The 24,143-nt window shown below is 39.5% G+C and overlaps 1 protein-coding gene across 3 annotated transcripts in view; it reads left to right on the top strand.

Moving 5' to 3' along the window:
* Kcnq5 (potassium voltage-gated channel subfamily Q member 5) overlaps positions 1-24,143 on the top strand; it is a 536,287-nt gene that overhangs the window by 494,762 nt on the left and 17,382 nt on the right. For all 3 annotated transcript variants that reach the window (XM_051152962.1, XM_051152961.1, XM_051152963.1), the window contains one exon: positions 17,602-17,710. In XM_051152962.1, coding sequence (XP_051008919.1) covers positions 17,602-17,710 — 109 coding nt within the window. The remainder of the gene's footprint in view (positions 1-17,601; positions 17,711-24,143) is intronic.

Below are 24,143 nucleotides of genomic sequence, written 5' to 3'. Positions count from 1 at the left end.
GTAACAGGTAGGTATAAGCCACCCAATGTGGGTGCAGGCACCCAAACTCTGATCCTCTGGATGAGCAGCAAGCACTCTTAACTGATGAGCCATCTCTCCAGCCCCTGTAATATTTTTTAAGAACCTATAAATGATTTCATTTGAATAAAGATAAAGAATAAAGTACAGTTTTAAAGAAAAAGTACATTTTCCCTGTTTCTCCCTTTTACCTGATTGGCAGTTGCTAAGCCATTATGATGCTGAGATCAGCAGGTTTAGCAATACCGACTGTACTAATTGTTTTTGAAACCTCTCTAGTGCTTCATGTCATCCCTCACAGCAAAAAGACTCCTTTAATTAAGTGTCAAGAACTATTCCATGAAATTTTGCCAGCCTTTCTGCTAGCCAGTAAAGTTAATTGACAACCTTTAATAGAGAATCTTAAAGAAATTCATATCGTAATTAACATAATTTAAGGTGCTGAGGGTGCATGAATTATTCACAAATGGCATCTTTGATCTTTAAAATAAAGTGCTCAAATGCAGCAGCATCTTCCATAATGGATTCGTGTAAATTAGTAGTTACACTCATTAGTGTAAATTAGTATTTCTGAACGACGCTAATTAGCGAGCCTGAGAACAAACACAATACGAAACAGCATCACTACTAATCAATGAAATGCAAATCAGAACCACTGTCAAGTGGCACCTCTCTCCAGTCAGACAAACAATTGCAAGTGTCAACAAGAAAGTAAGGAGAAGGAAAAAACACGGTTGGTGGGATACAAATCATCACCACCACTATGGGAAACAGTATGAAAGTTACTTTAAAGTTTTCAAATAGAGGATGGAGAGATGGCTCGGCAGTTAAGAGCACTCGCTGTTCTCGCAGAGGACCCAGGTCCAGTCCACAGCACCCACGTGGCAGCTGCAGACCATCTGTTACTCCAGTTCTAGAGTGTGCAGTGCCCTCTTCTACAGACACCAGATGCACACAGGGTGCACAAGTGCACAAGTGGACAAACATTCAAACACAAAATATGAATAAATAAATATTTTCTAAATTAAAAAGAAAAGACTCATGTGACCCAGTGATCCCTTTGCAGAGTATTTGCCCAAAAGAAATGAAGCCAATGTGTAAGAAGTTATCTGATTCCTGTGTTTATTGCAGCATTATTGACATTAGCCAATTATCAAAACAACCTAAGTATCCAACAAGAGGTAAATAGATAAAGAAGATGTGGTGTGTGTGTGCACAGTGGAAGACTATTCAGCAATTTGTAACAAAATGAGTGAACTTGGGATATTATACCCCAAATAAACAGCCCAGAAACATCTAACTCACGTGTGGAATCTAAAAATGTTGAACCTATTTACAAATAGAAGAAGAGTGGATAGCAGGGGGCGGCAGGATAGGGGTGGGGCAGACGTTGACTAAAACAGCCATAATTAAAAATTAGAGGAGATGTTCTATGAATTGATTTATATTAAAGTGACTGTAGTTAATGACTTTAGTTAATTTTCTTAGAAAATAGAAATATTGGATATTATGTATGTGCTCTGACCACAGAAATGATATTTGTGTTTTAAATGACAAAGATTCTGGGTTTTATAGAAAGATGTGCTGAGATAGTTTTGGGTACCCAGACCCTTCAACAATACACAGGAGAAGATGGTATCAGAGAGGCAACAGGAACCGCAGAAGTAAGAGAGTTCTTACATTTTCAGACTTTAGAGGAAAGGGGTTCTGAGCTTAGAGGGGAAAGATCCGCAAGCTTATCAGGTTAGTTAAAGGTACTAGACAGGATGCGGGAAGTATTTTGGAAGGCAACCCTATTGTACCATCTTATATTAGAACCATTACATAGTAGAAGATGAGCAAGCATCTTAGGAACAGTACTGGATGGGGTAGAAGGTGCAGCTGGTCCCTTCTACAGGTTAGTCTCACTGTTCGAACAATTTGGTAATTAGCCAGGCTTAACTACCCAACAGTAAGGATATATCTCCCAAAATGCCATGTTGTGAGCAATTAATTGGCACGTTATCTCTCAAATTATTAGAAATAAGTAAAATAAAAACAGTAATATTGCTGTGTCCTCACTGCTACTGCCAGGCACCACAGTGGAAGTGCACACATCTCTTGCAGGCCAATCCCGGCACTGTCGGCTTCCAGGAACCTCAGAGTCTCAGGTTCCCCTTTTTTTCTGGAATGTCTAGAGCACTCAGAGTGAGGTCTGTGCACAAGGCTCCCAATTTCACCAGGGGTGTGGAAAAGAGTTTTCCACTGTATTACAATTAGCTCTTTTTATTTATTTATTTATTTTAATTCTAATGAGATTGCCAGTACCAGACAGCAGAAAGCTGGTGGTGATACCATACTGCAGTGTTACAGCCCTTGAGCTAAGCTGTCCTGCTAATGGCAGAGGATGCAGGGAAGAACATCGGTTCCTGGTCAGTTCAAGGCCAGAACACAGGTCCACCTACTGCTCCATTGGTAGTCAGCAGCTTGCCTCCATAGATAAGCACTGAGCTCCCTGCGATTGGGCAAACTTCAGTGGCAACCAAGACAGCTATAGCTGCCTGGTCAGACGCCAAGGCCAGGGATACAGAGGAGAATTCTTCAGGGAGAAAGGTATCCCTTCCATCCCCACAATAAATGACGAGTCTCAGACAGCCATGGTGAAAGAGATGATGGCAAGCCATTTATTTCTAGTGAAACAGGGACTTATAAACCTTGGGCAATGGGAATGGTTTTGAGGGTGAATGTGTTTGATTCGATGGGACTACAGGGGTGCCAGGGATACTCCATTTACATGCAGCAGTACAGTCCTATCACAAGAAGGGGAACACTTAATGATCCTATGGACATCAGGGATTGGGGGAAGAGCATGTATGGTTAGAGGTATGGAAAAAGGTCATTGGTTGGAATCCTAGACACCAAGACATCTCATTAGCATGGAGGGTATTTCGGAATCCCCAGGTGCACACTGGGTGGCTTTCTTGTTGAGAAAGGGTTGAGCCTGTAATCTCCCTACGGACTAACTGATGCTCATTTAGAGGATCTGGGGTTGTGCCAGATCATGGGAAGAGGAGGGAAGACAGCTGAGGAAGGGAACCAATGGTTTTAGCACTGAGCTCAGTGGCTATCTGGTAATGCTGAACTTCAACCCTAACAGCAAGGTCCAACACAGTAAAATAAAGAAAGGTCAAATAATATGAACCCTCTATGAGAAAATGTGATAGATTTTTTTCTCACTTCTACCCTACCCACTGGAATCTTTGTCAGAAACACTGACCTCAATGTTTAACTATTTCTTAAGATACGTATATATCTGTCTTTCCTATCAGTTCTGAGCATTATAGTTTCCTCTGGTCAATGACAACTTAACATTTATTACTCTTTTTTCCTTCTCAAGAAACTCCTATCCTTCTAATACAAATTACAATAATTTTAACATATCAAAATCTTAACAACTTCTTTATGTTAATAGTTTATTCTTGCCAGAGAGCACTTACTTATCTAATCCTTTACCCAGTGGATATGGAGTTTACTGTCATCACTACCGCACTTTAGTTTCATCTGCAGTTGCTATGTTTAAAACATTCTGACACATAAAACTTAGGGTAGATGGGAGGCGGTGTTTCCACTCAGGGTTCCAGGCTACAGTCTACCCATCGCTGCTAGGCAGTCAAAAAAGCAGAAACTTAAAACAGTCAATCTTGTCCACAGCCAAGGGCAGAGTGAGAGAATGCAGAAAGGTCTGTGTGGCCAAGTGTAATGCAGATTATATTCAGTCTTCCTCATCTTAACAAGTTCCCATTTGTTCTTGCATCGAGAAGAACCCAGTGCTGCCAACTCCTGAGAGTCCTGAATTTTCTGAAGTGTAAATCTTGGTCTCTCCATTTAGCCTGTTGCTGATAAGGAGTTTTCTTTCTGATTTCAGCTACTCAGTTACCTAACTTGTCCATCTGCTTCCCACCTCCAAAGTTATGTCTCTGCTGCCTTTTCTCGTGTTCTCTCTTTTTATAGTTTATCTTTTAAATTATCTCATCCCTGTATCTTAGTGAATTTTCAGAGGGAACAGGACTAGGTATGTATATTCATTTTGTTATCCTCTTGTCTTACTAATGTGTGTATTCATATCTATGTGTGTGTGTGTGTGTTTGCAGGTGTGTTCATGTGTGTGTGCTAGATCACATAGATAAAATAAATTTATTTTTATAGGTAGACATCAAAAAATTCTGAAAAGTACTACAGAATAAGTTAACAAGAACTAAAGTTCAGCTAAACACTAATCATATTTTTCTTGATATAAAAATCTTTAGATTTGAGTAGGTCAGTCATAGAAATTTTTAGATTTCTTTTTAGAGGGAAATTACACTTTCTCTTATATTTGAGTGTGTTTCCTTATCTCATTGTCTTAGGTTCTGGACTGTTTGTTCTGAGTTCTATGTGTATCATTTTCTGTCAAAAGAGTTCATGACACTAAAGTAGGAAATAGGAAACACATCCACTGAGTCACACCAACTCTATTAATCTATGTCTCCCATTGTGCTAGCAGCATTTGCCAAGTATACTGTATCTGCTTTGGACATGCATGTACATGTATGTAAAAGTAAATACCTTTTAAAAGGGTTGAAAGGGGACCTTTAATTAGAATTAGTCTTTAAAAGCTCAAAAGGTTATTTTATTATGAAACTAATATATTTCATAAATGTGAATAGACTTGTTTTCAAATAAAATAAATTTTTCATTTTTCAAAATTATTTCAAAAGTGTACTTTTTAGTTCTATAGTCTTTAAACTTGATGGATATATATTCATAGTTGGAACAAACACACAAAAAAACATTTCCTCACCACTCTCATACTGTAGAGAAACTCAGTCAGATGGTTTCCTAACACTGCATGTAAGCTATCCACTCTCATAGTAAGATTTTTGGTTTTACTTAATTATGAGTGGTCACCAAAAATAAATAAATAAGTAGATCATAGACAGAAGATAGGTAGAAGATAGATAGATAGATAGATAGATAGATAGATAGATAGATAGATAGATAGATAATGAAACCAGGTAGAAACAACCAGCTACATGAATAAGAAGACAATGCCCAGCTGCCATAGAACTCACTGAGTATCAAGTAAGAGGCCTTCCAAACAACCAAAAATAATTCAGTGTAGTAAATTATCATTGCACAAAGGGTGTAGTTCAGTGGTAGAGATATTTGCAAGGTTCTTGGTTCACCCAGGACCTTATTCTGAGGTTCACCCTTTTGTGTGTTTCTTCTTGGTACCCAATGTACTTTACAATCCTGCAATTGCAAATTGAGCATAAATATATGGCCAACTAAGTAAAAAGGGAAAGGAAAAGATGGTGGATTGGATGTGTGGACAGCACGTCTTGAAGATCATGTAATATTAGTGATGGCTGTACAGTACCTGTAGGGACTGAGGATCATTTGGTATCCTAGAGCATGGGATGGAAAGATTGTGAAATCATAAGGCAAAGCAGGAGCTCTTGGAATAAATTTCTCTCATATGGCAACTGGACATGCTTAATTTCAATCTCCTAAGAAATTGACTTTAACATAAAGCATCAGCTGATGCAGAGGAAATGTGATTACAGAGGAATGTGCCAAATCTTAATAAGATTTACCTTAGAGTTTTCAGACCAAATTTTTTTCTTATACTTTATGATTTAATTTAAATAATAAAGGGAGGAAAGATGCAGAGACGTGGTCTAACAGACGGAATGCTAACAGTAGATAGGAGGCATGAGTGCTGGTGGTTTGTGGCACGCCCTGGTGAATGTGGTTAATCTTAATGCATCGTAATCCAAGGATTACATGAAAAACATTAAAACCAATGATGAGATGGAGCTTATTTCCTCATGAAATTCCACATGGACCACGAGAGAAATCTTGGTACAAAGTATAAGAGCAGCATTGGTGATTTGAGGAATTAACCTTGTTGAAAGCTCTTCAAACTATAGTGTTGGAAGTGTCTGTATAGGTTTGAATATGCCTCTACAAATGATGGAGAATTGCATTGAGTTGTGAAAGTGTTGAACTTGGCATTTGTTCATTCCTACAGTGCATGACAATGAAATTAGAGTGTTATTAAAAATAAAGAGTAGAAATTTTGCTTTGGCTACTGGAAAAGAAGATGAAGCCAGATGAATTTCCCTTTACCCAGCTGTATCCAGATTATAATATGATCAATGGATGTACTATATTGGTCCCTGCTGAGTTGGATACTTTGGACACATCTACAGAAACCAAAGCTGGAACTGGTTGCAAATTAGATGTTGAAATAATATCCCATTTCCTAGATAACCAAGAAGTCCTAAATAAAATAGGAACTCCATATTAAATTCTTCTGGATAGAGTATAAACATCAAAAGCAAGCCTCAAATAAAACTACCTGTTGATATGCAAAATGATATTTGACTTACTACTTGACCATGAACTTCAAATTCCAGTTAAATGAGGCTATAGCTAAATCCAGGGCATCTGTGTTTCCAATTTGTTAAAGCACTCCTGCAGTGGAGGGGGAAATGGTTTTAAAGAACTCTCTGTGTCCTGCAAATTCATGAATAAACACACTGAGGTGGATTTGAGGCCAGCAGCTGTTTGCATCTTCTGATGGATAGCTGTCGCTGAGATAGGGTGGCATGCTCCTACTCCCATTTTTCTCAGCTGCCATGACTGTGCAACCAGCTATCATCCTGATGCTCAGGGTGCTTTAGTTTGGGTTGGTTTTCACTGTTTACTAACAGTGTAATCTCTGTCATTTGAAATCTAGAAGAGTTCCTTTCAGGGTAGCTTTCAACCTCATACCAATATACCTACCCTACGAAATCATCTCTTACCATCCAAATGAGCCCAAGCTGTGAGCTATAATGAAGATTATGCTCTAACTTCTCCTCTGTTTTGAAACAACAAGGAGGTGTTGGCTTGACAGGCTTAACATTGGGATGTAGTACATATTACCACTCCCTGAAGCACTGATTGTTTAGGTTAGATGCTTTCTTATTCTTTTATATACTATCACTAGTTGATTAAAAGGAACCAAATAGTTCTAGGAAAAAAAGAAATGTAATCCAGGCAGTGGTGGCACACGTCTTTAATACCAGCACTTTGGAGGCAGAAGCATGTGAGACTGTGAGTTTCAGGATAGTCAGAGAAACCCTGTCTTAAAAAAGCAAATGAAAGAAAGAAAGAAAGAGGAAGAAAGAAAAAAGAATGTAAAGTCTCAGGTGATGATATGCTAAATACTCTTATTTGATCATTTTCCACTGTGTATATGAATACAAAATCATATCATGCTTGCTATGGGTGGTCATGGCTACATTCCAGCATCCTGGAGGTCAAGGCAAGGAGGTCAAAAATTCAGGTTTAGCCATGCACCATGACAAGATGCTAAGTCAATAATGGAGACAAAAAAACCACCATATTGTGCCTCACTAAAGCATACCAATATTATGTGGTCAGTCAAAGAATAAAATTGGTAAAGGATAAATTTTAACGGCCATGTACTGTTATTATTATGGGAGAAAAGTAGAGTTAAAATACATATTTGAAAATAGAAAAGTCTGAGCCAAAATATATTATCTTTTTTCCTAGGCTGGTTATGTGTTTATGCCTGAGAGTCCCAGTCAATCTGTTGGTGAGTTTGCTACAGCTAGCACAGGACTGAAAAAGGGCCGAGCCAAAGACATAGAGAAAAGAGATTGTGTTACTACTTCAGGGCCCAAGCTGTCACTCTAAGCTCTACTTGGATCAAAGAAATTGTCCTTGGCCTAACACACATCTAACATGAACCTTCTAAATTTAGGAAGGTATTTAAGGTGCTGTGAGATGCTAACAGGTGTCAGAGCAACTTTGGTCCAACCAGCAGCAAAGGAACCCTTGGGGAATAAATTGTAACTCTTGACAGAGTGTAACAAATTGTTCATCACAACCACTGATGGTGGCTGCTCCAATCTGTGTTCCCTATAGCCCAATGAAAGACAGCCTTTGTAGGTTTCATTTCTACATTGTGGGCTGGGATCTCTCACACTCATACTGTAAGCCTGTACCACAATTCTGGATGCTTTGAACTTTTGCATCTTTCAAAAATATTCCTTCCTTCGTTCTATTTTTTTTTCTGTTTTTTTTTTTTTTTTTTTTTTTTTTTTTTTTGAGTACTTTGTACATCAAAAGCTATATGCTGTTAGTGGCCAGAGAAGCCTTAGTTCATTCTCTACCTCCCTTTTCCCCCAAAGAAAGTCAGTTTTGGAGGTTAGAGAAAAACGTTCTTTCATTCCCTTAAGGAATTGATAAATAAATACATATAATTTAGAATCTCCTGCCCTAGTGTAACTAATTTCACTTTCATATACTCTCCTCTCTTTTCCTTTTCACATATTGTTGTATGTAATCAACCTGGGTGTTTAGCCACACGTTATAATTTAATCACACATTTTGAATATTTTCTTGTCATCATATGCTACTCATCTTTTTCATGGCTACTAATTCAGATTGATAGTATAATAGTATATTTTACGACAACATGCAACTTCCTACTTGGGAATATTTAACCTGTGTAACTTAACTATTTATAGTCAGCATCAATATGACAAACCTTATTACATTAATTTTCTTCCTTTTTTTGCATGTAAGACTATTTTATTCTATACTATTTCTTTTTTATTTTTTTTACATATACATTTATATTATTACACATATGCACAGTAAACTACCTATAGCAAGAAGAACCATGACACAATTAGGAATTACGTAAACATTACATTCTTAGTGTTTTGACTATTTGTATTTGACAGCCTTGAAGAAAACATTGTTCCTATCTTGGTGCGTTTAAAATTCTGAATGTAAATCAATCTCCATCCCATCTTGTCATTATCAACTTAAAACATCTATCTAGACCTAAAAACATCTTAACCCCTAAACAACTAAGCTTCTTTGTAAAAATAAGCTACCTGGTCTTCAACTCCATCAGAGACTTGTGTCCTAGTTTCTACCACAGACAGAATTCTGCCTAAAACAGGACAGGCTTGGATGCAGGTAGAGTTGATGGCCAAACTCTTCCAGGACAGGGTGGTCAAGTCCTCAATGGTTCCTGCCTTACAAATGTGTCTATCATATATATTGGGCCAGAAGGCTGAAGAAGATACTCCAATGATATAGAGAGTTTTGGGTGACTATTCAGGTATCAAACTTTCTCTGTCATGCTCTCATTTGGAAAGCTACTAACCTGCATTCCCGGCATACTCAGGTAATCACATTTATTCTTTCTCAAGTCTCTGATGAAGTTGAAGACCAGGTGGCTTAATTTCCCTCCTTTTATATCATAAAGTAAGCTTTCCTGAACTAAGATTGTAAGATTGCTTTTTTTGTTTTTTAATTTTTAAGGTTTTTTTTTTCTTAATCTGGTGTGTGTGGTGGATAGTTAATGAATGTGGGTGCACATACTCAAAAGTGGCATGTGTGCATGTAGAAGTCATAGGATAGCCACAGGTGTCAGGCAGTCTTTGCCCTCTGCTTTGAAACCCAGTTCTTCTTGGGCCCTTGGGCTTGCTAGCCACTCTCTGCTCTGCCACTGCCCAGCCCAAGTCATCTTTGTTAAGGAATTCATTTGCCCACTATATGGATATCACAGTTAACTTTCCTAAGTATGATAGACATATAAATGTTATTTATATTTTGCAGGTTTTCCAAATCAAACCATTTTAGTATTATTATGCTATGTGCCAAGGCATCTGACATGGAAACTTCTGGGTCTTCTCCTGTCTCTACCTCCCACCTGTCCGTGGGAGCACTGGGTTTCTATGTGATTTCTTGAAATCCACACTCAGGTCCTCACAATTGTGTTGCCATCTTCCCAGGGCTAATTTTAAGCCTTAATAGCCATAAGAAATGCATTCCAATTCATGTTTATTGCTATCAATGCTAATGTGCACTAAATCCATCTGATTTTGTCATTACTAGTTACTGTTCTTGTATAAATTACATAGATAAAAGTCTCTGATTTTAATGTGTGGATTCTTATTTGTAATAACTGAATAGTTTTACTACTTTTTAAATTGTTGTTTTAGTTTCTTTTGGATAAATACATTTTTTATTTGAAGTAGTAACAGGAAAACTCGTCACCTTTTGCTTGCTAGCTGCACTCTACCAGTGAACTATACCCAGAGCCCAGGTCATCTCTGTTAAATACTTTATTCACCTATTTATATAGATATCACAATGAACTGTCCTAGACATCATAGAACAGAAATGTTGTTTCATTATGAAGGTTTTCCAAATCAAACTTCTTTGGTGTTATTATGATTTCCTTACTATGGGCACTTATTTTCTGTCTGCATAATCAAAGCTATGACTCTCTATTATAATTTCTCTACAAACCTGCTGACCCAATTCTTCTTCCACAGAAAGAAAATAAATGTTTCCTGCTAGGTTTCTGACACTATCATCTTATGTTGTTCTGTGAAGATGTAAACTTCTCATGTGCAGAACAGCACTTACGCCTCTGAAGGGGGAGTGTGACGCCTTCAGAAGTGAGGTCTCAGCAGCACTTGGGACAGGAGATAGTGTCTGGAATTCCACTGAAGGCTGACACCTTCTAGCTGAATTACACAGTAACTAATGTTCCCTGGTAGCTCTAAGCCTGGCTGTTTTATTATCACCAATTCATCTGGGGATTTATTTTTTAAATGTGGATATTTCCTGTTGTTTTGTGAAGCACTTAAATTGTCTCAAATTGCAGCTCTAAAACCCATATCTGCAGCACACACATGTGTGTGCACATACACACACACACATGCATGCATGCACGTGCAGATGTGCATGCAGGTGCACGCGAGCACACACACAGTAAACAGAGAATCATAAAAACATTCTTCTGCTGTGGCTCAGATAAACCTGGTGTCATTAGTCCACCCGTGATCAGTGCTTCTTGCCACTGGATGCATTGGAATTTCTATAGAATCTGAAAAAGATTTCTTTTTAGTCTGATGCCTGTTTGTGGTGGGGGGGGTGGTGGTGGTGGTGGTGGTGGCATGGTTGTACTGGGTTAGAATCAGGGCTTCCATCAAGCAAGGCAACTACTCTTTGGACAACCTGTGCACCACTTCTGCTGCCTGGCTTCAGCTGAAGTTCCAGTGATGGCCCTAGGGTAGCTGGGAGTTGGCCTTTTTTGTTTTTTGTTTTGTTTTGTTTTGTTTTCATATTCCCCAGGCGATTCTAATATGCAGTCAAGACTTCAAAACTGCCAAGAGGGGCAGAATCTTAAAAGGTGTTTTACTAAGAGAAAGAACTAGAAACTTGTAGCCCTTTCACAAACACCCCCACTTTGATATTAGATTTCCATGAAAGAAACAAAAATATTTCAGATCTAGCATGTTTCCAGAATTTCTTCTCTTCTGTCTTCTTCCTTCTTTACCTAAGGACAACATGATCCTCATCAAATACTATAGAAAGTGACTATGTAAAATAGAAGGGGTTTTTCAAGCGTTTATTTTCGATTTTTTTAAATACAAGGGAACAAGCCACCCCCTCCCCCAACACTGATAATTAATGAAACAGGACTAAGGGTACAGTTCAGAGGCAGAATGCCCACCTGGCATGATCAAGGCATTGATGAACGTAAAACAAAACAAAAGAAAAAAGGAAGGGAGGGTGCGGCAAACAAAAAAAATTATTATATTTTATACATTTGTTCTTTGTTTTGTTTTTCTATGCCAAGCATGAACAGCATGAGGTTGGAATATTGTCCAAAGCAAGAAGGCATTTGGAGCACTTTATTGACTGATACTTTGACACTATGGCTTGGTTTTTTTCCAATGTGAGACTCCCATGAACTCGTGTCCCCATAAGTAACATCTGCCAGACTTTCACAGGCCAACACGTGACTGGAGAGCACAGACCCAGCCTCCACAGAAGATTACATAGCCCCAGCTGCTAACACTCAGAGAGGGCTCAAAGCTGTTAGGAACCACAAGTTTTAATGAATTATTAACTTAACTAGAATGAAAATTGATGTCCCAAGAGACAAATGAAGCAAAACAGTGTTGACTTCTCAAGTTTTGTGGCTTTGGAATAAGAATGAGAATAATATCTAATTCAGCTCCTACCTCCACACACACCAACAGAGGTGTATTTGATTTGTTGTTGTTGTTGTTGTTGTTTTGTTGTTCTAACAAAACCTCCCAAAAGAACAGAAATGAGAGCTGGTGAGGTAGCTAAGCCAATAAATGTATTTGCTGCCAAACTTTATCACCCGAGTTTGATTCCCAAAACTCTCATAGCAGAAGAAAAGGTTGTCCTCTGCACTTCAAATACATACTGTGGCACATGCATGTGCATACACACACATGCGCATGCACACACACACACACTAAATAAATGTAATCTGAAAAGCAGACATGAGTGTTTAATTTGTGCCTGAATTCTGCCCAGTAAGGCATATCTGAATGGAAAAACAGTTGGTGTTTGGCTCCCATTTTCCGTCTAGACTTCCCCTCAAGCAGGGTAGTTGGACCATGTGTCTTCCTGACATCCAGGCTGGGGTTGAGGAAGTACACCAGTAAACTAGGAAACAAGTGTCATGTAATCATTTGGGAGAGTCCCAGCTCCATCTGCAGTCAGCCATGAGCACTGGTTTCATTATCTTCACTTCATGATTATTGTGACAATCCGCGTGCTGTTCTGGGAGGGTAAAGTCAGTTCTCTTCATGTACGCAGCCCCCGAGGGACTGCCTGTGCTCCAATAAATGCTCCTATTATATCCATACACGTCCTGGCACTGCTGAGTGGACTCAATGGGGGGAAAAGAGGATGAAGCGGGGAGGGAATAATAGGTCAGGGAAGAACTGACACAGAAGGAGTGATGGATTATACTTGACCAAAACTCACTGCCTGTGAAATTTTTCTCAAACAATATATATATAACATTTTATTTAAAAACAAATGACCCTACATTTTAGGCTGCTTAATATAAGGTTGTGGCAAGTTGTGCTACATTTTCAAGAGAGGTCATCAATATGAATATTGCTGTATCTGCCCTCTCTATGTGCTCTCCAGTGTCTCCCAGTTTTCTGAAACATAGGATGAGAAGTGTCTCTCACTAGAGTTCAGATGAGAGAAAGCAGTCACGTGCCTCAATATTGAAGAAGAGTATAAAACGCTCCCGAGAATTTTATACTGGAAATCCTGAAAAGCGTTATGATGTTATTGACGTTGCCACTGAGTAGGTAATATCTGGGCATCTCACAGGGTGGTAGTCTTAACTCTGTCACTCAGCTGGTCTGTAGATACACATAGCCATAAGAAAGAAATAGTAATACAGAAGGGAAGTCAGAGGCCAAGAGGAGAGGTAAAAAGGGCAAATAGAAGAGGCCGAGGGAAGCTAGGGCCTGGGATGAACAAGATTAAGCTCTGGTTCTATCACATCAGTCTTCATGTGTCCTTGGGCAAGGTTCATAGCCTCTGTGCTTTATTCACACACTGTGAAAAGCCACGAGTAATAACAGACACACCTCACAGGGGTTTGTAGCAGTTAATTAAAGCTCTTGGCACATAATTAGATTTCCCTAAAAATCCTACTGCTATTATGGTCATCGTCATTATTTGTCCCAGAGTAAAAATGTCTCCAAGGCTGTCATAGCAGATTGCCCCATATTGGATGGCTTAAAGCAAGGGAAACATATTGTCTCACAGGTCGGGAATCCCAAAGTCCAAAGTCAAAGTATTCCTAGTGTTGCTCATTCGGAAGGTTTGTTTTTTTTGTTTTTGTTTTTGTTTTTTATTTATTCTTGTTACATCTCAATGGTTATCCCATCCCTTGTATCCTCCCATTCTTCCCTCCCTCCCATTTTCCCCTTATTCCCCTCCCCTATGACTGTTCCTGAGGGGGATTTCCTCCCCCTGTATATGCTCATAGGGTATCAAGACTCTTCTTGGGTACCTGCTATCGTTCCTCTGAGTGCCACCTGGTCTCACCCTCCAGGGGACATGGTCAAATATGAGGCACCAGAGTTCATGTGAAAGTCATACCCCACTCTCCACTCAACTGTGGAGAACACTATGGAATACCACTCAGCTATTAAAAACAAGGAATTCCCGAAATTTGTGGACAAATGGATTGAGCTAGAAATGATCATAATGAGTGAGTTAGCCCAGAAGCAGAAAGACTCAAATGGTATATACTCACTTATATCTGCATACTAGCCCAAGGGGCATGTCCAATGAAAGCCTTCACTTAACAGGAAACTGGGACAGAGGGGAGGACAGCCTATTGGGACTCTAGATGAGAGAAGCATGGGAGAATAGCAAAGTAGAAGGATCCAGAGGGTCCTAGAAACCTACAAGTAGAACATTATGATAGGCAGATTTGGGCCCAGGGGTCCCGCTCAAACTAAGGCACCAGCCAAGGACAATACAGGCCGTAAACTTTAAACCCCTACCCAGATCTAGCCAATGGACAGAACATTCAGAAGGTTTTTAAGAAGAACTTACCCAGTGGGCTTTCACAGTGGAGTGCATAACTCCATTGTTGGCGTCAGCTCTTCTGCACCCCTATTTCTTCTTCTTTCTGTTTCCTATGAAGACTATTTTATTGTATGCAGTTTTATCCACCCTACCCCAATGTGATTTAATCTCAATCCATATCTTAATTATGTCTGTAAAATCTTTATTAGAAATAAGGTCATAGTCCCCAGCAACTACCAGTAGAGTACGGTCAAGTAAGAGGAGTAATACCTTTACTCTCAGACATGAAGTTCATGGGCTAAAAAGACTGTCATATAAGTGAACAATTAGGCAAAACAGGCCAGCTACCTTCCAGATCATTCTTGATTCTGAAAAACTGTGAGTTCATCAATATCCTCTTGTTTAAACGGTGACAAACGTCAGTGGAGGAAAGATGGAGACACCTATCAGGGCCAATGGACCTCGTCTGACCCTATGTTGTCTCTTCTGACATTGCCGTTTTACTTTATTCTATCTTATTCCTTTATTTTAACCTGTTCTCTGACACCAGGTGAGCAAAAACGGAGTGCATAGACTTTGGATCCTTGGGAAAATAGATTGTAATAACAGATTCTACAATTTCACAGCTTCACTTACCATTTCATGGCCACAGACAATGTGCTTGCTTATCTTGCCCAAGCTTTGATTTCTACACAATACCACCAGCAGCATGTGGCATTCCTCTTGTTTGTAAACACTGACCACACATAGAGACTTCACCAAAGAGCTGACATTCATTTCAGAAAATGATTGCCATTTGCTTCAGTCCGTGCTACTGTAACAAAAGATGCCCTAATTATATAAAGGCTAGAAATGTATTTCTCACAGTTCTGGAAGGTAAGACATCCAAATCAAGGTACCTGTAGGTTCAGTGTCTCAAAAGACTGGAGCTCTATTTAAGATATTGCTTGATTGCTGGCTTCTTCTGAGGACACCAGCTCTGTACTCAGCTGGTGACATAACTCAATGTGCACCTGGTGACAGAAGGCACTCTAGCACTCTCGTACATTTTCCAAGGCCATTCATGCATGTGGCCTCCATCACCTTCCCAAATGCCTTATCTCCCACTATCACACTAACAACCGAGTTTCAACACATGTATGTGTGTTGACATTCAGACAGCCCGCGTGAGATCATTGTCATGCTATCATTATTATGATAGCAGTTTGACTTTCGCTTATTTTGTTTGAGAGAAAAGCAAAGACAGGGACCCTGAAGAAAAATCTAGGATAATTCATTGGCATGAGTCCCACCCTCTCTACCTCCACTAGCTTCCATCCCAGCACAGAGTGCATGGACCAAACACTCAACCAGTATTGGTGTAATTTAACGCCACACTGACTGCATTCGCAGCACAAACACAGTCTCAATGAATGAACTTCCAACAGCCGTTTGGATTTGAGTCCAACCAGGACAGTCTGTGGCAAATCTCTCCCTTTTGAGGCAGTGAGTCGACTGCCGAGCGAAGACAGACTAGCAGTACAAGGCCTGTGATGTATGTCAACATTCAAGAAAGCTTAGACCAAATAAAGGGCTGCATTACCCACATCTCACTTTGTTAAAGCATATTCGTTGTAGATACTTTATAGATAGATAGATAGATAGATAGATAGATAGATAGATAGATAGATAAAAAGTATAAAATTCTTCCTGATCATATGTAATTTTTCTTTAACAGTTAACATTTTTTTTCAGTCATTGGTCAGCAACATCAATTTTAACAGCTTTATAATATCCCCTGTATAAACTTTCCAATATCTGTTTAGCCCTATTGCTCATTACAGGAATTTTTCCTTGCTTTTAATATTTTTGGTTGCTGAAAATAAAGACGCAATGATGTGAGTTGCTTATTCTCTATTGGTCTTATAAAGTGTCAATAATGTGGTATTTATTGTATCCCTGTTCAATTCACCCAGTGTTACAATTAACCAACAACTTAACTTGATTGCTTTATATGGACCTGATTTTCATGTGCAAACTGGTCTTCTCTTAGCTTTGACTGTATTAGCTTAAGTGAGTTTTCTCTTGACCCCACCATTGCCAGGCCAGCAAGCAATATGTTGTCAGCCTTCTCCATTCTGCTGCCTAACTAACTTGTTAGGCAACAGGGCTAATGAGGTCAATGCCGTGGCATTTGAGCTCTGTGTAGACAGACTGGTGAATTAAGAGTCCAGAGACAGTTTTCCCAACTCTAAACAGCTGCAATTCAAATAATGGCTATTAGTTTCCGAGGAACAGGGCAGAGAGCAAGGGTGGATCAACACAAATTTGTCACCACCGTCCTCCAGATAGAGATCAACTCAGGAAAATATCCACATCTAATCACCAGAAAATGAATGAGGTTGTACTTGGATAAGGGGACAGAGCGGAGGACTTCCTATTGGGACTCTAGATGAGAGAAGCATGGGAGAATAGCAAAGTAGAAGGATCCAGAGGGTCCTAGAAACCTACAAGTAGAACATTATAATATGCAGATTTGGGCCCAGGGGTCCCACTCAAACTAAGGCACCAGCCAAGGACAATACAGGCAGTAAACTTTAAACTCCTACCCAGATCTAGCCAATGGACAGAACATTCTCCACAGTTGAGTAGAGAGTGGGGTATGACTTTCACACGAACTCTGGTGCCTCACATTTGACCATGTCCCCTGGAGGGTGAGACCTGGTGGCACTCAGAGGAACGATAGCAGGTACCCAAGAAGAGACTTGATACCCTATGAGCATATACAGGGGGAGGAAATCCCCCTCAGGAACAGTCATAGGGGAGGGGAATAAGGGGAAAATGGGAGGGAGGGAAGAATGGGAGGATACAAGGGATGGGATAACCATTGAGATGTAACAAGAATAAATTAATAAAAAATTTTTAAAAAAAAAGAAAGAGAATAAGTGAAGAAACAAAAATAAAAGATATAAACTATACCATAAGAAAAAAAAAAAAAAAAAAGACTTGGGAAGGCAATCTGCTGGGCTTATTCCCAATCAGTTGGTTATATGCTCCGTCTGCAAGTGCCCCCACCTTTCCTATGTAAGACAAATAACACAGTATATCCTAAACAAGAAACTGGTGGTGGGTGTTGAGTGTTGTTTTCTCTTGCAGCTGACACAGCCCTTGGCACCGATGACGTATATGATGAAAAAGGATGCCAGTGCGACGTGTCCGTTGAGGACCTCACTCCACCACTTAAAACTGTCATTCGAGCTATCAGGTGGGTAAAACCTGTGGACAAAATGATTCTGGGACTTCTCTGATCATTTGAATTACAGGGAGGCCATTATTTTTTTCAGCGGTAAGTCTCCTGGAGTATCCATTTCCCCTTTTTGTGTTTATCCACAGGCCTTTTAAGTCAAAAAGTATTTTTTTTTTCCTTAATAAGGAGCTGCAATGCATTCAACATGAAATATGTTAGAAAAGGTGGGTGGGATCTGAAAAGCTAAGCCACACCAGAGAGATTTGTAAGAACTACCACGCTGTGTTTTATTTGTTGCTTTGGGGACATTTGGTTTATTGATTCAACTAGATTTTTAAAAATTATTTTATGCCTTTATTCAATGATACATGTTTCATATTTTGTACCAAAGGAAAAACCCTATAGTCTATTTGAAATAAGGCCAAAACTCTGAAAATGGGCAGCCCAAGGTTCTCTGCAGTGACTCTTTCCCATCTGAAAAGTAATTGTTCATTGGGACTCTTAATCTGCGACCTGTGGGATGGCATAGAGCTAAGAGAGGACTCACTCATATCAGTGTGATTGATCATTTCCTTATAGTCCGTGTTGGTCATTCAGCAAGATGTTAGATATGACTTTGTGGGTTTATTGGGGAACACTGGGCAAGCAGAAATCAGTTACCTGTAAATGCTCGTGGGAATAAAGAAAAACATAATGTTATGAAAATGTATGGACTCCAGAGGATGTTTAATTGATCTGTATATTCACAGTTTAACCAGAAGTGCAGTAAAGGTCAATCGCCCTGCAAGAAATAGGGTTCCTATTTGACCCTGATGGTCTCAGGTTATGCCCCACAACTCATTGTAACTGTAGCTAGCACTATCAGACTTCCTCACTGGATACCAATTGGAGCAACCAGTTGCATAATCACCATATATGACCTAGACGTTCTAAGTGACATTTCAGTGAGGCATGAAAGCACATGCCTATAATCCCAGGCCTCAGAAGGCTGAGGTAAGAAATTTGTGAAATTGTGAGTCCGATGTGAGGCTGGACTATATAGGGAAACCCTGACACACACACACACACACACACGCACACGCACACGCACACGCACACACACACACACACACACACACACACACACACCAAAAATAAAACAAAACAAAGAACAAACCTACATATGTGTTAAAATCCAGGAAACTCAGCATATGTAGGGAAATGATGTCAGAAGCCTTCAATTAAAGGATAGTGATGAAGCTGGAGAGATAGCTTAGGGGTTAAGAGAACCGATTGTTCTTCTAGAGGACCCAGGTTTGATTCCCAGTACTCACATGGCGGCTCACTGTAATTTCGGTTTCAGTGGATCCAATGACCTCTTCTATCCTCTGCAGGTACCAGGAACATATGTAGAGCACAGAGTTCCATTCAGGCAAAGCATCCATACCCATAAAAGAAACGTTTTTAATTTTAAAAGGGAATAGTGAGGACCTAGAAGTTCACCCTCCAGTATGGTAGCTACTTGTTACAAAAGGCTACTTAAATTTGAATTAATTAAAATGCAAAACAATTTAAAACTTAATTGCTCAGTTGCACAATATACATTTCAAATGCTTAGTAACTACAGGCACCCATAGCTAGTAAACAACCATATTGGACCAAAAAAAAATATATATATATATCAGCATCATTCTGTCATCAGAGGAAGTTGAATTGGACAGTACAACTCTGTAAGTTACCTTCAGATTCTCTGCACCCGTTGACTATTTCCATAACGGGCCCTAACATAAAAGCAGAAGAGTTTGGTCCACAAATTCATCGGACTTGCAACAAGTACACTAAATCTTATCTAACAGAAACAGATCAGACTCCATAAAAGTCACAGTTTTGTGTCATTTCTGCAGACTTTCTGAAGCTTTCACTTCTGCTTAATAACTATAATAAAAGGATTGTGGGCTGCAAGAAAGAAAATGAGATGGGTTTATTCTGCTGCCTTAAGTACTTTAGCAACAGTTTAAGATTTACTTTGCTCTTCCTGAAATCGGCTGACGTTTGTAAAGTCTTTTGCCGAATTCACTTGTTCTTCAGAACTCTTTCTCAATGTACTTTTTTTCTCTTGACTGTTCCATCTGGACTTTGTATTTTTTTTTAATTTACTTATATATTTTTATGTATATGAATGCTCCTTTTGCATATATGCCTGCATCCCAGAAGAGGGCATTGGATCCCACTAAAGATGTTCTTGAGCTACTGTGTGGTTGCTAAGAATTGAACTCAAGACCTCTAGTAGAGCAGCCAGTGTTCTTAGCCACTGAGCCATCTCTCCAACCTAGGGTTTTGTATTCTTGTTTGGGTTTTGTTAGTGTCTCATGTGGCTCAGGCTGTTCACAAACACAAACATTCTGTGTAACAAAAGCTAGTCTTAGATGGCTGATCTTCCTGCCTCTGCCTCCCAAAGGCTGGCATTTCAAGCATTTACCACCACTCTTGGCTTGCTTCTTATTTGTATGTGGGCTTGGTGCACATGTGGCTGCATGGGCTAGAGGGAGTCTGTGCACGCCATTGTGGCATGTACAGAAGCCAGAGGAAGATGTCATGTGTCCTTCTCCATCACTAACAGGAGACAGGGCTTCTCACTAGACCTGGAGCTCGTGATGTTTTAGTTAGGATATCAGGTCAACAATCTCCAGCAATTATCCTGCCTTCACCTTCTACCCATCTCAGGCTGTTGGGGCTCCAGGCTGGTATAGAAACACCTGGAATCTGAACACGGGTCCTCTCCTTGGGAAGCAAGCATTCTTACCTGCTTAGCCAATTCTTCAGCCTTTAGTCCTTATTTTTAACTGAACTTTATGACTTAAGTATCTGGAGTGTGTGTGTGTGTGTGTGTGTGTGTGTGTGTGTGTGTGTATGTGTGTGTGTGTGTGTTGACTTTTGATGAGAATACACGGTAACTGGGGGGGGGAGGCATTTTTTTCTCCCAGGTGTTGTGATTCTGCCTAAAGTTCTTTAAACCACTCCTAAATTCCATTTAAAAATAATTAAATACCATTACAGCTTAAAAGCCACTACACTAAGGAATTCAAGAGCAGCGTGACGTTATCCATCCATGAAGTGTGTAACGTAAGGATACAGGAGTTGAAGAAATACTTAGAAGTTAAGGCTCCAGGTTCATTTCCTAGCACATCAGGTGGCTTCGAGTGGCCTGTAACTCCATCTCCAAGCGAACTGACACTCCCTTCTATACTTTATGGGTACTGCACATGCGCGCGCACACACACACACACACACACACACACCATTTAAAATAAAACTAACTACTTTCTTAAGATGTGATTCAAAGACCCACTCAATACAACTAGTTCTGAAAAAGAAATTTGCAGTTATGTGCCCCTAAACCTTATGCAAAGGTCCCCTTCCAGTAGAAGTATTAATTGCATAAATAAGTTCAAAATCAACTGGCTAAAAAGTCTGTCAGACATACCCACCTCTTGCAACTCATCTGAAATAGTGTTTGTAAGGGTCTAAGGATCACTGAAGGGAGACCGCAGACTCAATCGTATGCAAAAGCAAAAGCATTTACTCTGCAGAAACAAGTCAGCTTTCAGGAGTCGACCACTCACTCAAAATGGCAATGACCATGAGTGGAGGGACCTCACAGGCTCCTTTTAAAGCCAGAGATGGGAATTCCAGTTGCAGTTAGGAAGTCTTTACTAGGTTTGGCCAGGCTCATCGTAAGGGGTACTCATGCTTATTACATTGGTTTGGACCTGAGGGAAGGAACAGTCACCTCATATCTAGTGCCTGAGGGAAGGAACAGTCACCTCATATCAAGTGCCCCAACATTTAGGCCCAGGCCAGATGTTGGGGCACTTGCTGCTTGGTTGTCCTTCTCCTGTGGTTTGTTCAGAAGCCCAGCTATTGCTTCTGGGAAATGGAAACTTAGGCCTAACATGAAGGCCTCATTTGAAAATGGAGTGAGTTTGGACCTCTCATGTTTTATGTGTTTATTACTGACTCCAAACAGGAGCCAACTTTTACCCATTTCTCATCTAACAACTTTGTTTTGACATTTTCCTTGGTGATCTTGATTGTTAGAATATTTACTATGGATTCATGGATATGTCTTTTGTAGCCCAGAAAGTTTTTCCTTAAAAGACAAGTTCAAGCCAGGCAGTGGTGGTGTGCACCTTTTAATCCCAGCACTCAGGAGGCAGAGACAAGTGCGTCTCGGAGTTTAATGGCAGCCTGGTCTACATGTAGAGTTCCAGGACAGCCAGGGCTACACAGAGAAACCCTGTCTCAAAAAATATAAAACACTAAAAAGGCAAGTTCAAATTAAAACAAGGAATAAAAAAATGTCTTCCACCACAAAGGTGACAATGTGGAAAATAACATTACTACATTCACAAGTATCAAGGTGCCAATTCTTATGTTCAGTCATTAGTTTTGTTTTTTTTTGTTTTGTTTTGTTTTGTTTTTTTCAGTCTTTTACTTCTTTCTTTCTTCTTGACCTTATAACCTGGGCCAGAGCCTCGCCCACAAAGTGCCTGTGCCAGAGCCCTCTGTCCTGCAGCCAGCGACCTCCATGAGCTTCCGACTTGGTTTTCCTCTCCACTGCCTCGAAGCTTCTGTCTTAGTTACTCCTCTTGTCCCTCTGGCAAACCACCTGGCAGAAGAGGGAGAGGTTTATTTTGGTTCATGGTTTGAAAGCTAAAACAAGGCATCATGGTGCTAAAAACATGGAAATGACTCAGGCCAGGGACCAGAAAGCATGGCGCTTGGGTTGGAACTGCAGTCATTAGTTTTTATTAAATATCTCCCAACATCTCAGGAAGCAAGATGACTATCACTCCTACAGTATAGATTCTAGTTACTTTTTAATAAAGGTTGGTACTTCTTGTTGATGCACTTTATTTGTCTGTCAAGGTTGTTGCTGCTGCTATATTGAAGTACTGGGACTCAAACCTGGGGTTTTGCACACACTAGGTAAATGCCCTACCACTGAGCTACATCCCCAACTCTTCAGTGTCACTCTTTACAGTCGGTTAATAATACTATTCTCAGATAATTTCCAACATATGTCTTTTACTCAAAAGAAGACTTGGTTTTGTACATTTCCTTCACGATTACCACAGACTTCTCTAAATATTTCAGGGACAGGTACACACTTCTGGACAAGTGTATTTGCCTCTAAGAATGGAGGCTTTATTTCCTTTGAGCAGGCAATCTATGTCTTATTAATTAGTCAGTTAAATCAATGCCATTTTCACTCATTTATGAAAATTAATTTCTGAATAGAAAGATACAATTAACAAAGAAATTTTTGATAAGGTATACAGCATTCTAAGGCACACCACTTGCCTTTGACTATTTCGTGGCAAGACGCTTGTTTTCCTATCACTGTTTGAAGAACATCAACCATATTCTACTCATCACAGCCAAGTTATGAAATCAGCCTACATGCCATGTAGCAAATTGGTGAATCAGGAAACTGTAGAATATATACACCTCAGAGCATTACTCAGTCATAAAAGAAGAATAAAATGTCATTTACATGACCTGGGTTGCATGTCAAGTGAAGTAGCCATATCCTTAGAAGACTGATATGACATACTTCCTTCCACGTGTATAATCTACATTTTAAAAAAACACATGAGGTTGTAGGAGACTATTTGGAGAAGGAGAGGGACCAGTAATAAGAAGAAAGGTCCATGAGATGTTAATAGAAAGTGGTAAAGTCCACTACAGCCAGAGCTACGCAGAGAAACTCTATCTTGAAAAACAAAAAACAAAACCAAAAAAAGCAAATATAATTGGAGCAAATTGTATACATGTATGGAAAATATTATAATAAAATCAGTTGTTTTATATGATTGATTTATTAAATGACAAAAAGAAATAAAAGGAAGAAGATAAATAAATTACCTTGAAATTGTCTTCCAAAATACAGAGAATCTGAATATTCGGGAATTTCTGAAGTTGAATGACAAATACATTTCATGCTTGTATCAGGACTGCAACCACTGTAGAAATGTGAATCAGGGCCTGGTGAGATGGCTCAGTGAATTAAACCCTTAATGTTCTTATGGAGGAACCAAGCTCAGTTTTGAACACCCAAATTTACTGGCTCACAAGTGACTATAAGGCCAGTATCAGGAGCTCTACTGCCCTCTTATGGCCTTCATGGGTACCTGCACTCATGTGCACATATCCACACAAAGACCAATAATACTCTTTTTTAAAAATCATGAATATTTGGCAAATTAACACAAAAATGAATATATGGTTTATATTTGTTTTGACAAATGTTTGAAAGTCTTATCAATGCAATGAGATGTTTATTTTAAAGTCCCAGAGTTATAACCTTTTTAAAATGCAAAAGAAGTTTTATAGCTTGTCTTCTTTCACTGCACTAGGTTATTTCTCAGATATGCACACCAAGGCAGCATGATAGTATTGTTTAAAGAAT

This window comes from Acomys russatus, chromosome 11, assembly GCF_903995435.1.
Source record: "Acomys russatus chromosome 11, mAcoRus1.1, whole genome shotgun sequence".
NCBI lineage: Eukaryota > Metazoa > Chordata > Mammalia > Rodentia > Muridae > Acomys > Acomys russatus.
This window is presented reverse-complemented; position numbering and strand designations above follow the sequence as displayed.